Genomic DNA, 18004 nt, shown 5'->3' with positions numbered 1-18004 from the left:
ATTCTCTTAGGCAGCAGCCTGGGACAGGCTGTTGACTTGCTCAGATGAGGAGGGTTTGGCACGCCAGATCCTGCGAGCAGAAGCAGATTCTGGAGAAGTGAGACACAGATGAGAATCTGCAAACACCCCCTCAAGATGTCCTGTAGAACAGCTGTGCTTAAAAGAGACATGCACACATGGCACCACTGCCAAACACATCACTGTGAGGTTGCTTTGAGACCTGAACCACTGAGCAGGGAGGAAACACAATACAGCTCCCAACTGCTTCATGGGCACAGGTGGAGTTTTTACTCATGTATATGCTATTAGCTCTAATGCCTATAGAAATACACAAGTATGTTCCATTCCCACGTGAAAACAACATAACTGCTGACTTTCATACACATCTGAGCTCAGTTCTTCCCTATTTAATTTGCTGGACATTGTTTCCTTAAGCAAATCTGGAAGTCAGAGGTCACCACGTTAGAGCACAAGATGGAGGTGGGTGGACAGGACAACAGCACAAGATGTTACAGCTCCCGCTGTCCTCTCTGCCTCCTTCAGCAAGGCCTAGGCTTGGATTCCTGGAACCCATCATGTTTTTTACCACTATCCCCTCCTGGCCTGGCTGCTGTTCTCTTCTGTGCTTTCCTTGCCAGCAGCACCAGCCCTGGCAGTGCCAGCCAGGTGTCTCAAATGACATGAGACATCACCACCTCTGTGTGATTTTCTTCCATGCATTCCTGGCCTGGGGCAGCACCATGCACCCACAGCAGGATTTACTTGCATGGTCCCTGGGCAGGCAGCATCCTTTGCTTTTTGGGAACTGGTACAACCACCAATGTCCCTATCTACACGCATCCCCCCCAACACTTCCAATAAATGAGATTTGTAGCTTCTAAACAAACTTCTGTGCCATCTGCGCACTGTGCTGCATGACAGACAACAAGATAAAATTTGCAACAGCAAAGACCTTAGAGCAAAACAACCTTTTAGAGAGAGCAAGTACAGGCTGTTGTAACAGTTCTATCAGCTTAGTCATGCATCTAGAACAGAAGACATCAAGATCCTGAAGCTGAAAGAGGAGCACACAGCTGAAGAAAGAAAAAAATGCTTTAAAGACACACCAAAACCCTCATCCTTGGTAAAGCAATGTCAATAGCTGGGAATTAGTGATACCTGAGAGAGGTGACAGCATAGCACTTGGAATAGGGTAGGGGCAAGCCAGCATTGAGACAGAGAGAGGCTTTGGACAGCACTACCTGGTATAGACTTAAATTTATTTTGAAAGGACACATACATCATGTTTCAAAGATGTGCAACAAAGTCTTACATGCAGGACTTGATGCTGGCAGCAGCTTCAGCTGACATTACAAGGAACAGCACCACAATCCAAGAGGCATCCCCACCCACCCAGGAAGGCTGCTGTGTGCCATCACAAGCAATAGTTCTAAGCAATAGTTCTAAGCAATTCACTAAGCAATAGTTCTTCTGGATATGAACCTGGTAAGAACCTGGCCAAGATTCTAGACAGCATTTCTCAATTTGGCTGGGAGAAAAAAAAATTAAATAAAACCACCCTCTAACTTGAAACAATCTTTTACATAATGAATCAATCAATTATCTTTGCTCTAGTATGTTCAAATCAAGGGAATCATCATTGAAAATAACAACCAATTTATATAGCTCATTTAAAGCCACAGTAAGCTAGGCTGCTGATTCACTAATGAACAATAAAGGTCACTACTATAATATCTCTCCAAGCATTTTCAGATTGTGTAGTGTGATAGACTTGAAGTGGCAAGTTCATAAAAAACCTATCAAGATACTTTGCAGGGGGAAGTAAAGATGGAAAAACATCTGTGCTTTGCCTGGATACAAGACAGAAGATGGAATAACTTTGATGCAATGAAGAATTTTGTGCCCCAGACCCATCCAGCCCCAGCCAAAGCCTCTGGATGTCAATGGAAGCATTTCAATGATCTTTGGATTGGGCTTTTGTATAGAATGGTATCTGCAAGGGGAGGAAAGGGCAGGGAGAGAATGAAACATCTGTATCCTGGAATGAAATCAGGAAGTTAAGGCTTGACAGCCTTAGACAGCAAATAAATTGTACCTCAGGTACTAAATGTAGGTTGCTGAAATGCCTCAGTTCAAGTGGAAACATTCCTCTTCAGTTGTGTCTTTCAGGTATTCAGAGAAAAGCCTGAGCAGAATGCTGCTAAATTATGTTTTACTTTTTGAGTGCCCATGATCTAGAAAATGGTGCATGCATGCATTTACAAAGAAAGAAGACATTCTGCCAAGATGAACAACACTCCTCTGCTCTGTGGATGTTAAATCCATGATCATTAACAGTGTGGCAACTGGGGCAATGTAGCGGAGGGTGCCCTAATCTGCAGCATCACGTCTGGGACTATTACCAGAACCAGATGTTTCAGAGGAAGCTGCAATTCATGGACAATTAACAGTTTGCAAAGGTCTTACAGCATAAAAGAACATCTCCCTTCCTCCTCAGATGTTAACTCAAACAAAAGCAACTCTTGGTCTAAACTTGGGTTTGCAGGAAGGTGAAAGTTTCAGAAACACAAAACACTTGATGACATTTCTGAACTTGCAGATGTTGATACTGAAAACCCCCAAACATGATAATATTTAACCTTGACAGACCTACTATTTGAAGCCTATAGGAAAAAAATCACAATGGAGTAGAGAGAGCCTATGGTGAGTTGAGAAAGACCCCCTTTTCCAAATCCCAATGTTAAATCTTTAATGCTGACTTGGATGCCTCTTAAAAAAAAAAAAAAGAAAGATGCGTAATTCTACTGCCAGTAAAACAGGATTTTCTTTAAAGGAACTTTGCAACATTTCAAAGGCCCATCTTTTTAATGAACAAAAAATAAAAGAGAGAAACATCACATTATATCAAGCAGCTACAATATAACCCATTACTCAAGAACATCACTACAGTTTCGAAATCAGAAAAGCACAAAGTAGCAATACCATTTTGAGGATGCAAAATCCTCTCTGTATACTAAAGTCCCTTGAAAAACTTATAAAACTTGTGGTATAAACTAGCACAACTGAAAAAGAAATATCTAAGGAGAAAAAGACCAGGGTTAAGGGTTCTGTATTGATTTTTTTCTCCTCACATTGGGATTAAAGTGATTTCAGCTGGGACCCAGAATTACAGATGTAATTATAATTTCCATTTATATTTTTAGACTGTGTACAAAGAAGTGTAATAATGGACAGCTGAACATTTTCCATTGTCCATTAAAAATGAAATGTTTCTGATGAAATCTCTCTAAGACCAAGTACCACTGCAGCAATCTCTCAGTAACAGATCTTGCTTCAGATGTTTGGTGAGGAGAGACAAGGGAGAGTTGCCACCCCCTCGTACAAAGAAATCAAACCAAAATGACATTAAGGTTGTTATTCCCCTCATATACTAAAGAGATTTCACGTTTAGATTAGTAACAAGTCTTTTCAAAGAAAAAGTCAAATTATCATTAAATAACCTTTCTTGTCATTATTTACAGAGTACGTAACACAAAGCATTGCATTAAGGAGGCATTATTTAAACCACAAAAGGTGAAAGGAGTGAAAAAGAAATTTCTCCAAGTACCACTGCCTGTCTGCCATCCTTCCTTCATCCTTTACAATGTCCACTTAAAACCAGGTTTCCTGGAGCTCTCAGATAGCAAGGCAAATAACTGCTGTTGAAAAGCAAATTGCATTCAAGGTAAAGCAGGTGCTTAAGTGCTCTGATGGATCTGGGCCTAAAAATTCAAGTTGTAAACCCCAACTCAATTTCAAATGACTAATTGAATTTGCCTTTTTTTTTTTTTTTTAATTCCCTTTAGTTTTAAACTGATCTGCTCTGTGCTTTCTGCCACGAAGCGTGGTGCAGTCTGCATTGCAGCACAGCCCGTCCCACCACGCTGCTCCCACTTGCCATTCCAGAGGGGCAAAGAGATCCGTACAGAAACGCTCAAAAATGCTCAAACCCAGCACTGGTATGTTCAGGCAGTCTAAATTCAGCCTAATTCCCGAGTCAGTGAGAAACCCAGATGCCTTCAGAGACCCCTACAAAGCTAATTAGAAGACTACCAGAAGTCTACACACAGTGAAGTCACATGGGTTTTGTGAGCAGAGCTACTGGGATCCTCAAAGCTTTTAACTGATTCTGGGAATCTTTAATCGCTGAATGTACAGCTGTAAAGTGTGTTTGCTGTTTGAGCATCTTTGGAGGAAGGACTGTTAGCATCCTTTTTCCTACATGCTTTGTCCCAGCTATTGTGTTGGCTGGTTGAGTTCAGTTCAAGAGCATATCACTATTATCTCCTTAAAAAAGCAAAACTGTGGCCATACCATGCTTCCAAAAATACAGTCTTTCTACACTGAAGACAAGTCAGTTCTCAGTAAACAAACATGCCTTTTCTTTGAAGCATAGAATCTCAGATTGAACCAAAACTCATAGCAAAAATGCTAAATGAGGGTCCAAAAACTTGGAGACACATGGGTATATATACAGCAGTGCACTAACTAGCCCCTAGATCCAAGCAAAAATCCAGTCACATGAATTTCTCACTGTGAAATCATCCTGAGATTGGTTTTTCTTGCCAGATTTTGCCATGATCTATGACAGACTGCTCTCAAAGCATCTCCCTTCACCTGTAAAACAAGAGCTATTTTTGTTCTTTAAATGAAGGAAAGAGCCAGCTACTCAATATCCAAGGACCCCTGTTGGCTTGGGGTTTTGCTTGATAACCTGGGCTGGGTTTTGTTCACACATTTCCTGCCCTCTGGATGGAACTCTGACTGCCAATTTCCAAGGCACTGTCTCAGACTATCTAGTGCACAGATCCAATCTCCTTGCTGAATTACATCTGGGGTGGAACAAAAATGGCAGATAATTCAGTTTCTATTACAGTTAACACTCTCCTCCACTTGCTTCCCACGTATGTTATACAGTAGATGTGTTTGCATGTTCTGCTCTATTTTTTCAGCTGTTGCAAGCACATAAGCTATCAATTACACTCTATGCAGAGAGGAGATAGTGATTTGAGGAATGGCTTCCCGTTTATATAACTCCTCACCTCATCACTGCTCAAACGTTTAAATGAATGCTTTTGGGCAAGAGGCCTGAAGCAGAGAGATTCCTTAGGTGCTCTCTCCCCTGCCATTTCCCCCCTCATTGAATGGTTAATCAGAGCAGCATAATTCTTTAAAACTAATATTTATTCAAACAGCTGCAGGATCCCATCTGCTCACACAGAACAGAGGACAGAAGCAGCGGAGGCCACAGCAATACCAGGCAGGAGCCAGCAGAAGTTGTGTCAATATCTCTATATCCAGCCCAAGTTATGTTTGGCAGACAAAGATTTTGAGTACAGTAAAGACATTACCATTACCCTAAAGATGTGGTCAAGTTTTTAGCATATGCATGATGGTATTTAATATATTTTCAAAATAAAGCTTGCCGAAAGTCTGACTAGTGGCCTATGTGCTATTTAAGACCAACCACACACCTACAAAGCTTTGCTGCCGTGTTTCTGGCATATCCATGACATGCTCAATAGCTCATGCATATTTTTCCAAATAAGCATCCACAAAAGAACAGTATCACTGTGCATCTTATGCTTTGTTTATGCCATATTTGAAAGAACTGTTCCAGCAGAAAATTTTGCACAGGTGCTAAATGACAAAATCAGTGCTAATTTACATAACTATTAAATGCTAGAACAATGCAATCTTTTCCAAGCCTGGAAATGAGGGTAAAGATTCTTAAGAAAGCAGGAATTAATCTTCTCTAACAGGGCAGAATAGGAGTTTTAGCTCTATGCTTGCTTTTAACAAAGTTACTGTTCCACAACCACTGGTGATCTGAATGTTTGCCATTCTTCAACAACCTTGAATCACATTCATTTTTGAAGGACCACTTTTATTTCACTTATATCTGTGATAAGATTGGATGGGCTGAAGAAGAAGACATAGAGCAGGAAAAGATGTAGTTCTTTTGCTAGGATATCCAAAATCTGGACAGAAACTGCTGACATTGGTGGGCATAATTCTGGGGGAAAACAACAACTAGCCTAATCAGAGTTTGTCAAATTACTACCAGATTGACCCTGACAGCAAAGAAATCAAAAAATATGCCTCAACAGTGGTTGCATTTCAGCCTAAACTGACTGCAATCATTAGGAACACATCCACAGATCCAGTGGTTCTGGACCAGGCTCATACTAGCTTCTAGTAGTAAATTTCTGGCTGTTCTCAAGCTGGATCAACACATCCAAAGCATGACTTTCTAAAGCATGACTTTCTAAAGCATCGTACTTGAAGAGCAACAAAAAAGCCTTTGGCGAATATGAGCAAAGACATTTGGACAAAGCCCTCTAAAATTGAGCATTTTCTCCTGATATGTTTAAGACTTCTGTGAAGAGAAATTAAAAATGTCACCTACTTATGAAATGGAAGCAGTTTGGCTGCCAATTGTCTGAGCTGTGTTGAAACAGCTGCTCTAGCAACTGTTTTTACTATTAAATTCTCCAGCAACTCTCTTAATCCCAAATTAGATACCTCTTTCCTTTAATCACCAGTTTATATTAAAAGCTCTTTCCTCACAAGGCAGGGTTTCAGCAAGGATAACAAACAAGGGCAGGTCTGCTCCGTGTGCTGCCCTTGTGTTTCTGCTCTCCTCACATCTCCCCCACCCTGCTTCTCATTTCTCGGTGGGTGGCACACGGAGTGCTCACGACTCTGTCCCCTACATGTTTGTAAAAGAACACAGAACTAGATTTGAGGTCTTAGGATTTCTCAGCTTGTCATTACCTTGCAGCATGCAATTAAGACTGTCCACATACAATTCACTTTCCTACTTCATCATAATCTTTCCCCTTTCCTAATCATGTACATAATACCTGTAACTGACTCTCTTTAAGTGGCATGCTATTAGAAGCTTGAAACTTGCCATTGTGACAAGTCACTGTCATGGAGGGCTGTGATTCTGGTGTGTGTGTTTTTCTGGTTGTTCTTTTTTTATTTTATTTTTCTTTTTTCCTGAGTCTGCTATGCAAAGCAAAGACTGGATGGCGACAAAGGGATTGAGAGCTAACACAGAGAGCTAAGTGCAGTGTGCCTCTGAGCAAAGGGTGCCACCACAAAGCTGCTGCTTGCTCACAGGAACGGAGCTGAGCAATGACACAACGCCCAGGAGGTTCACGTGCAAAAATGAGAGCTGCAGGAAGCTTGCTCAAAAATTCCTAACCCAACTTCCTCAAAAATAATACATATTTACACCTGATACTGTTGGCTTCCTACATTTTTCCTTTCTTAGGTGTTTTTAGAGCATGTTTGCTGACAGCCATCTTTCAGCTGCACCTCCAGACGTGTTTATCAAGGGAAAGCCGAAGCCAAGAACTGCAGCAGAGTTGTCTTATTTCACAATGCTCTTTCTCACCTTTGCAGCCTAGAGCCCACACTTTTTGATGAGTTCTGATTTACAACCCAGCATAAGCAGCAACATTTTTATTCCAAATATCTGTACCTACAAAGCAGCCAGCTGAGCTTCCCAGTCTGCTGGTCTCCTGAGCCATTTCAATATCCATTTTAACAATGCAATGGATGTATTTGCATTTTGGAGCACACATCTTATTCCCCAGGTTTCACTCAGCACATCACTCTGTTGATGCATTCTATGGGATATATGCTTTTGGTTTTTAATTTAATCTTCTTCCTAATTTGCATTCACTTATCTTTTTTCCACAGATCCTTCATCTCAACCTAACAATTTTGTACTGACACTTTTTTTTCTTTCATTAATATTTTGTTCCCTAACATTTGTTTTGTTCTTTTACTCACTGGAGGCATAGTTAATACAGCTTTCTTTTCTGAGGCAATGTCTCCAAGACTTCATTAAATTTCATAATATTAATTCAAGCCCTTTGTTCAAATGCAATATTTTCCTCCATCTCCCATATTTTTAAGCATAATTTGGTGCCCTTAGTTTGAGTGGGAGGTCCTTATGCCTGATTATACACAAAAATTCATCCCAGATCCATGTTTTCTGTAAATGTGACACTTGAAAGTATTTTTATTTAGTCGGCATAGTATCTCCTTGCAAAAAGGCTGGCTGCTTAGTTTCAAAATATTAATTGACTTTTAAACTATTCCATATTGCATTAACTGGCTTTTTGCTATGAGGAGTTGACTGACTTATTAGGAAAATTGACAAACCCCATCCCTGTCTGCCTCCTTCTACACTTCCAAAGTATTCTTCTGAGACATCTGGCTTTTAGTGGCTTTTTTTCCAAGCTATGTCCCAGTTGTTACAGACATTTTCTTTAGTCAATTTTCTTTAGTTATTCCCATGGAAATTATAGAGGTGGCCTGCCAGCTGCAATCCATGATTTGATGTCACGAACCTTGACCTTTCTGACTTTCTAAAGTATACTTTTTCATTATTTAGACTTAATTTGGCTTGGATGGAGGCATCATGTTCATTTCAAGTGATATTTCTATTTTATTAGAAAGCTGGAGGTATGTTTTACAACTAAATCTCCTTCCTTTTCTACTCACCACAGAGATTTCTGAAATTGTGATCCTGTTTACAAACTTCTTTCCTCCTTTCAGTCAAGTCTTTAAAGACACAAGACTATTTTGTGAAAGGTCTGTAGTACACTGACCCTTCTCCTACTTGCTCTGCTTTTAACACCTCAGATTCTCCCTCTAGAAGCTGTACACAGGTTTTTTATGAACTCTGCACATTTTTGGACAAATGTATTTTGACATCATATATGAAATAAACTCTTCACACTTCACATATGGCACTGAGGTGATATTGGGTACCATGGCACACCTGAGCAAAGGGATCGAAACTGAGGTGGAACAGAAAAAGCTGCAACAGAGCACTTGCAGCTCTCTGCTGCATGTATGTGTCACAAATCTGCTGTCCAGCCAGAGATGTGGGCTCTGGCCTTGACGTACAGACATTTCCCTGACAGCTCCTAGAGCCTGGGTAGTTTCTACAGCTATCAGTTACAGTATCTTCCAGAGGTAGGAAAAGTTAGTTAGCTAAATCTTAAAGCTGTTTAAAATTGGATTTAAGGTAATCTTTTAATGAGCACATCAGCTTGGTTCCCAAGCTTGGGCTCTAGCATTTAAAAATGATCTTTTTTCTTTGCCTGTATTTCATCTTGGCTGGTCTACTGCAACATATCTTGGAGGTCCTTGACCAGTATTTCCATTAAAACTGATTCTAAATTCACCTGCCAGCACTTAAAATCCAACTAAAACCATACATATATTTCATTTATAATGAGATCACCACATTGGAAGATACAGACAGACAAGATTTTGCTGCATTTTCAATAAAAGCACAGCTGTCAAGATAAAAATCATATTAAAAATATTCCTGAATTACTGATATCACTTTAGATGATTAAAACAGAAGAGAAAGTTAATAATCAAGTACACTGCAGATACTGTTTGAATATTATTTATATTTCACATTACTAGGGTGATGAAGTTAGTTGGGCCATTCATTTTAAGTTCACCCTGCTTATTTCCAATCCTGTTTAAGACACCAAATTATTGTCTTCTTAGTTTTGAAGTTACACCAGGGGAATATTAAAAAAAAAAAAAAGATTTATGTCAAAAAAGGAAAAAAGACCATTTACAATTGGTTCTCAAATATTCCTCTTGACCATCTCCTCTTATTTTAATCGACATAAGAAACAAGGGAGATGCAGACTTTATTCAGCCATCTGGAACTACTCAGTATTTTCCCATCAACCTGCTCTTCACTGGTTTCCCCTCCTTCAGAGGGAAAATCCTGGACATTACTAAAAATATTGGGTATTATATTATGCACCAGAAGTTAACAGGCTCAGCCTGTAGCTGTGTACTGGATGTACAATAACAGACTAAGATGTGGGTGATTCGGACAGGGTTGATAAATGACTTCACTGCCATTAAAGTTTTGGCACCCATGGCCCCCTCCAAGAGAGAGCATCTGCAGATGCTCTTTTTAGCCATGTGAACAAAGCTCCAATTTGAACAGTACTGCAGGGCAGCAATGGCATTTGTTCCCTGCAGTCTGCACCAGCACTGTCCCTCTGGCTGCCATAAAGCAGAGAGTGTTGGCCCAGTGAAACAGGGAGGGAATGGCAGTTTGAGCAGAGCCACGTGATGGAGCCAACTGGTGAGAGAGAGTGAGAAACAGAGGCAAGCTGCTTCCAAGGGGTGTCCCAGCACCAAGAAGGTGTCTGGAAGGCAACTTGGCACAACAGCAGCTGTGTGATGGGACAGAGCAACAGTGTCACTGAGAACCCCTGAGCCACCACATGGCACTTGTCAACAGCAACACCAGTGGGACGTGCCTCAGCTGATGGCCAGAACCTTGACTGCACTGCTGGGTCAACACTGGGACACAAACTGCTCTATGCCAGGCAGGAATGCTAATGAAGCATACAAAATAAGAAAGAGGACAGATTTTCAAGTGATGGAGTAGGTTTATTCAAAGGGGTTCCAAGCAAAAAAAAAAACCCCAAAACAAAACCAAAAAACAACCAAAAAAAAAAACCAAACCCAAAAACCAAAAAACCCCTTGTGATTTAAACCAGCATGAAGAGAATTTTGATTTAAATAATTCATTTTAAACCTTGCTTTTTCATCTGTGGTCCTTGGCTAGTCAATTCCCAGAGGCTGGGAATGCTCTGACAAGTTGATTTACAGCTAATTATAGTCTGCACTAAAACTGTGATTTCTTTTTTGTTAACCAAGAGAATACACTATATACATATTTAAGTAATGTCAGTATATTAATTTCAGATTCTGCTAGACAATGGTGAATGATGAGTCTTATTTAATAGACAATTAACTTTTTCTCGTGATTTGTGTCAAGTCACTTTCTGATGATGTTTTCAGGATTCAATTAAATTACAGAAATCTTGCATTTTGAAATAAACTCAGTAAAATAAAGGCAAGAACACTCTAGTGCAAGAAGCAGCTAATGAAACATGCTAAGTAATCCATTTCTTCTGTTGAAGGAACCTCATCTGTTGATGACACAGATATTACCAAAACTTTACTTTTGATTTGAAGGGCTCAAAATGTTTTTGGCTCAACTCTAGAGACTACCTCCTAAATTGACTGCATGGGTACTCTGGCCCCTTGAGTCAATGCTATTTTCATGCTCCACAGTGCAAGACCTCAGTGCTCAATCTATTTAATTTATTGAAAGGGAGGTGAAAACATAACATAAATGATCTCTGCACAGAAGTACTCAAGGGAAGGAATTCTGCAGGTTTGACTCTTAAAATCAAGCAGAAAAAAATATTTACCACAGTATCTAGAAACTGAAGCTGGGTAATGTCAGACTTTGAGGGGAAAAAAGAGGCATAATCTCTTTAAGCAGTAAAATAATTAACCTCCAAAGAATGTAATGAATTCTCCACAACGTGACATTCTAATTCCAGGTTAGATGCTTCTGTAAATACATTTACAAAAGTAATGGGATGGATCAAAATTCAAATTTAGTTTGCTGCAGAAATGTAGAGTCTTGGAGGGCTCAGACAAGGTGACCAAAAATGGGTCCTTTCTGGCATCATACCTAGAAATGGAGAGTGTACTGCTTTCAGCTACTGCTTTAAGAAGTGTGTTGGAAAATCCCAGCTCTACAGAGACAGGGCAACTGAGAGGCATTTGAAAAGATTTTATTCTGTTATCAGAATAAAGGGTGAGAGATAAGAGATGTAAAACTCAACACCATTCTATCAGCAGCCAACCTATTTCCTGGTTACAATACCTTATAAATGCTTTTCAGCCTATTAGCTTTTGCCACACAATGCTGCTAATACTTCTACCACCAATCCCCTATTATTTTACCCCAGTGGTCTTGCTACAGTGCATCTTTAACAGCTCTAATTCTCCAATATTTCCTTTTTGCAAGGCCATCGTTTGAAACTTGTTTCTAGTTCAATCTCTCTCTCACCAATGTCATCTCTATTCCATGGCCTTTCTAAGCCAGCACACCTTACCTCAGAGTTTGCATACAAATGTACAAGACTCTGAGAGCTTTCAGTCAGATTTTGAGACTCCTTTACAAATCCATTCCTCACATCATGCAAGTTGCATGGTCAACCTGAAGAGGAGTTTCCAGCACAGGAAGACTACCCATTGCCACTGTATGGCAAAGGTGGTTCCTTAATCCATTTCCAAGGTTCCCAGTTTCAGGATGCATGTTACTTCTAAGACAGACTCGTGAGCAAATTAGCAGTTTGCTCAGCAGTCTCATCCCAGCCACAGCAATACAGCTGAACCCACCTACACAGCCTGAACTCGTTTTTCCATGCTAGCAGTTATTTTCTAATGCTCTCACAGCCTTTCTGGCTCCCTCCCTCTTCTTGACATAAATGTGATCTTCAATAATATGAGAATTCCAGAGGAAGTCTGAAGTACTACTTTTCCATTGGAATCAGCATTTCCTATTGGAAAGATGGCTGAGCTTTCTAATCCCCACTCATCTTGTCAAGCAGCGTGCTGTCCCAGTGCCTGTCAGTCTGCCTTTGGTCCCAGCCAGCTTTTCCACCACCACAGAAAAGAACGTGTCCTTCAGCACGAGGCTTCTCCAAACAAGGCTGCCATTAGCAAGACTGTGATTTACATTAAGACAGACTTCCATAAATGCAAGCTCAAAAATAGAACTATGAACAAACAGAGCAGCTTCAGCTTCATGTCTGCTCCAGTGCTTGATCAGGAAAATATTCTGAATTACAGCAAGAAAGTACGCGTTAAAAATAGTTTAAAAGATACAAATGCTTTTCAGGCTCCCACAACCTTGCCCTGCTCTTCTTCCCAAAAGAAGAGGCTAAGATGTGTAAGAATGGAGCCATTCTCCTAAGCAGGAGGGTTTAACATTGCTTAATACTACTGCTCAGCACTACTTAGCAATAGCCTCAGGGCAACACGTAAGTACTGAGTGCAAAGAACTGTATCTCTCTCGCAAAGCCTCCCATTTCTGTCTCTCCCACTTTGCTGCTTTTCTGCAGACAGAACAGCACACTGCAATGAGAGATGAAGACCTGCCACTCTGCTGCCACAGCCACTTATCATTTAATTCAGATGTTTGCCTCTGTAGACATTTCCAACCTAAGCCTACAGGCTGGCATTATTTTATGGAGAAACTTAACTATGTAGCTCAGCTCACCACTCTTTAGACCAGTCAGACAGAAAGCCTTTCTCCAACGGCTGCTGCCTTCTGTTTCCCCTTTTAATTAAACATGTAACCTTACACAGGAACAGATCCTTCACTCAAAGGAAAAAAGGACATCACTGACTTCAATGAGACCAGGACAGTAATTTGCTGCTGCACTTACTGAAGAGACAAGCACACTTGACAGCTGAATTCCTCAAACAGTGTTACTACAGAGTTGTATCACCTGAATTTGGCCCATAATATCTAGACTTAAATTAACAGCTTCAGAGAAAAAACCGAAAAAAGAAAAAAAAAAAAAAAAGACAAAGCCACAATGATGCTTCAAAGCTTAGAATTTTTCAAGCCACCAGCAGGTATGTTCAGATCTGACTTCATGCGGGATGCATGCCTTTGCAAAGGAATGGGACAGTGTCTTAGGGGCATCAAATACTGATAAAGATTTTGCTAGGTGAACATTCCTCCTTGTCTGGTGGGGAGGAAGACCAAAGCCCTCTTACTTAATTTGTCCATGCCCACACACACTGGCCTGAGTCCTGGTGGCTTTCAGGTGAGCAGAACAGTTTCATGGTGTAGGTCCCAGCTACTCTTGACATAGCACAGATCCCCTCCTCCCTCCTCATCCCGTGAAACTGGCTGCAGTCCAAGCGCTTTCCTCTCCTTCCTCGTGTGTGCCACACCAGAGCAGCAGGCAAAGGTCATATCCTCCTGGACTCAACGTAATATTGCAACAGGAATTTGTTTCCCAGCATCTACAACCCTCATCTGAAGCCTCTGTAAGTATCTCTTATTAAACTGGGCTTAAATGGCTAAGTATGCAGACAGCTCCATATGGCATCCGTACCACAGTGAGGACAGCACAAAAGAAGGGGAATAAACCCAAGGGCAGGAAACTGTGAACTAATACTAAAATGCTCGAGAGAAAAAAGCTACTCTTTTGAGGAAATATGACCTCTTCATTTCTTTCTACATTTCTGTGTCTTTCTCTTAATTTCTTTTCCTTTTTTTTTTTTTTTTTTTTAATAATGCTGCTCATTACAGTAGTTTTCATGGATCCTCCACCGCCGAGAATTGGTTGGCAAATGGGTGGTTTTTACCTGGATTCCTCTATACTCCTGGGCAGTCAGCCACAAGAACAAAAGAAATCACTCATTTCCATTAGTGGCTGGCACTGAGACTGCATCCCCTTCATCTGGATTTAGACTTCACTGTACAATCTAGTCATTTGTGACTGCCAAGGCTTAATTACTGCAGTAACATGAAACTGCAAAACTTACAAAACTGAAGTATAAAAAGCAGCAGCCGATTGCTGAATTGTAGGCACGCCCAAGGGTGTGTGATATCCCAAAGCTCTGCTCCTGCCAGGGTGGAAACCCTCTGGAGGCACAGCTTGGCTTTGTGCAGCAGTGTAAATGTTTGGGTTGGGAAGCACAAAGAGCCCTGCTGAAGTGCAGGTCTTCTCACTCTCCAGCATAATCTCCTTAGGCACAGAGAGAAAGGACACTCTCACAGTGATCTTCAAAAGCTTAGGGAATATTTGGATGACTTTCTAAATGGAGAGTTCCCACCAGTAAAATACTCAAACCTGTTCTAGGAGCTGGAGAGTTGCGTTTCCAGCAACTATAATGGAGGTTTGGGGAACAATACTGTAAAATTCATGATCTTATTCAGATAAATCTACTTTAAAAAAACACCCAAAAAAACCAAAACAAAAACCCCAAACCCAACTAATCAAAGCCCACAAAAACACAGGTTGTAGAGATGAGCAGTATATACACCTAGGGAGCATGCTGAGGATGCAGCAGTTTGGAAAGGAACAGGACAGAAGGGATACAGAGGATGCTTACTACATTCACAAGCAAGGGCATGTCTGCATCTGCACTGTAGTGATCACTTCTGGTCATTCCCCTTGAAAGGAATGCTGGGGAAATCAAACCAGTTCTGGCTTATGGAAGTTACTTCACTGGGAAATTTTCAGTTTACAACACTTGAAAAAAATATGGTTAATTTTCTTAAAGGAAAAATGGATAAAAGAAGACATGATATAAAACAAATATCAAAATTGCTGTAGAGAGTTACACTGAGCACCAATTATGAATTTACTTTCTTGTAGTCACAAGGAAGTATTGAACAGAATGAAAGTTCAAAATAAATAAAAAAGGAGTGTGCAAAATTAAAGTACACCTAAGTAACATGCAAAAATCACTGGTGGAAACATGAGTACTGGAGGACTGTGAAAAAAAGATGACCATTTACCCAGCAGAGTAAATACCCACAGTCAGCCAGGAAATACATGCAAGACACACTGTTGGAAAGCAGGCCTCTGTCAGAAAAGCCAGTTACTGCACAGGATGAATCTCCAAGAAAAAATGGCTGATAAATATAATTTGAAGGCAGGAAGTAAACTGCAGACAGATCTTTTGGTTTAGAAATCATATACATTAAAAATGCCTACAGACATCCAACAGTGCCTAGTGAGACAGCCTTTATATTCTGGTTAACAAAAGTAAAATATTCTTTGTATTTTCATCTGGAATTGGACACAGCATTACATATTTATCAATCAATCTTTCAGTGTTCACCTTTGAATGTAAATAGCTGAGTAGAAAAAGAAGCAGCAAAAAGAAACAATTCACTGATTTCCTAAATGTTCACAACAAAAAAATCTCTTCTTGCTTATAGATACCTATTTTTGCTTTGCTTTTATAAGTCAGCCTGCCTGTAGGTCCAAGAAGTGGATTGGACCATGTTTCCTAGGACTTGCCCAGCCCTCTAATTCTAAAGGGGGAATATTTTTCTGTTTTTGTTTTCTTCTACCTGCTTCCCACCATCTCTTCTAGCATCCTCTCACTCCTTTTTCTGGCTTGATTTGTGTTACACTCCACTATCAGAACTCCCATAGAAATGGGGCTGAAATCCCTGAAATGCTTCCTTTTTATTATACCCCACTGGTTTCAGAGTAGAATTACTCTTCATTCAGTTGATAAAGATTAAAAATTAAAAACAGCCCTCAGAGAATTCATTCACTCACATTTCCAGAGCATTCAGTAAAAGCACAGAGATGTTCTCATGGAACAGACTGCAGTCAAACAGCCCTTGTAGCAACACTGGGCCTTCAGTAGCTGTGGCTGCTGTAGTGGAAGCTTTCCACAGCAATGTTCTGTCAATGCCAGCTGGGATTATATCACTACAAACTCAGTCATTTATACCCTGCTACAGCCTGTTATAACTCTTGCAGAGCCAGCTCCCTCTATGTCATGTTCTCTAGCTGTGGATCATGACTCTTCCTGACATGTTCAATGAGAGACCTGTTTTTTAAAAATTCAAAAGTCCAAATTAACAGTACAGGTATAAAATGACACTAAATCAGCAGCAAAAGATGACAAGACAAAAGTGCAGAAGAATCTCTCATGTTAGAGCTGGACATCAGCTGTGGGCTGCCCTCCCTCCACACTGGAAGGAGGCTTGCTGCTGTACCTGGGTAAGGATGCATACTGCCTTTCCACCCCCTCGAAGTGAAGATTGTAGGAGCTCCCATCTGGACCTTTTCCAGGCACCTGTGGAGAGGAGAGTAATTAGAGATGAAGATCAATTATGCAGCTCAGCTACTAACAATGCATCTCAAAACGATAAGCAGGGAACACATGATGCTGCAACATGCCAAAATCAACAAAAGAAAAGCAGGGGCTCAAAGAAGCTTCAAATGCCATACATAATCTTATCACTGCTAACAAGAAAGGCTTCTGTATCAAAGAAGTGTTTAGAGCAGGTACAATCTTCAGCACCTTTCCCTCATCTGCCTGCTAGCTGGGATACTCTGTCTTCTTCCCTGGCTGGCTTTTCTCCTAGAATTCAGACATCATCTAACTAAGCACATCCCTTCTGATTACAGTGGCATAACTACCTGAATCAAAGCTAACATCTTAGCACCAAGTCTGCTTTTTTTTCCCCCTCCACCAGCTTGTTTTGCTTAAGCATAAAATATGACACAAACAGGTTTTCTTTCATTCTTAACACGGATCCAGAAACTTTCCCTGAAGCCCCTGCAAAGCTAAGTATCCAGCTGGGAGTTAAGTGCATTTATGATGCTCTGGTGCCATTTCAAAAGTGCAGCGTTAGTGCACTCAGTCAAAATGCCAGCGCTACTTGGTTTGTGTTCAAGATGGCAACGGGCATTGGCTGGGGAGCACAATTCTATCAGGAAGGCTCCAGCCGGGTACAAACGCTGAACTTCAATGCTTTTAGCACACAGGAGCTCTCCCAATTTCACTCAATGCCTGCTGATGGCCCAAAGTGTTAAGAGCCTTGTTAAAATGGAGCTATTAGTCTTTTCTTCCATAAATGGAGGAGGCTCTGACTGCCTTCAGTGTTTCCTACATTAGTATGTATTCCTATTCCGGTGCTGCTAGAATCAGCAGTTTTATAAAGCAATATACTAAGAGGCCATTTAAAATCCCCTTCCCCTTTTACAGATTAATAGCAGAAAGGAAGATTTAATGCCTTTTCAAACATTTTTAACAATTCATTAAAAAGAAAGCAATAAATCACACTAAGCTTTTGGCAAATGCCTGATTAGAAAAAAGAGAAAACAAAAATTAACATGTTTTTTGCATTCTACAGGTTAAAGTACATTTCTGTCAGTCCTGTAATTTATGCACAATACACCATTTTCCCTGAACAGATGTATAAACCACTGCAATGAGAAAAGTTGTGCATTCAGGTGCTTTAAGCGTTATCTACCTTTACAAAGCATTTCTGTGTACATTACATAACCCTATGCAAAGAGAGGTAGTATCATTTGCAGCT

The 18004-nt window shown here is 40.5% G+C and overlaps 1 protein-coding gene across 6 annotated transcripts in view; it reads right to left on the bottom strand.

Annotated features, from left to right (window-relative positions):
• The window catches only part of PARD3B (par-3 family cell polarity regulator beta), a 389258-nt gene that overhangs the window by 14359 nt on the left and 356895 nt on the right, over positions 1-18004 (bottom strand). For all 6 annotated transcript variants that reach the window (XM_050976846.1, XM_030241769.2, XM_050976847.1 and 3 more), the window contains one exon: positions 16676-16755. In XM_050976846.1, the coding sequence (XP_050832803.1) occupies positions 16676-16755 (80 nt within the window). The remainder of the gene's footprint in view (positions 1-16675; positions 16756-18004) is intronic.

Source organism: Serinus canaria, chromosome 7 (genome assembly GCF_022539315.1).
Source record: "Serinus canaria isolate serCan28SL12 chromosome 7, serCan2020, whole genome shotgun sequence".
Classification (NCBI taxonomy): Eukaryota; Metazoa; Chordata; class Aves; order Passeriformes; family Fringillidae; genus Serinus; species Serinus canaria.
The sequence above is the reverse complement of the archived record's forward strand: the minus strand, read 5'-3'. Positions and strand labels throughout refer to the sequence as shown.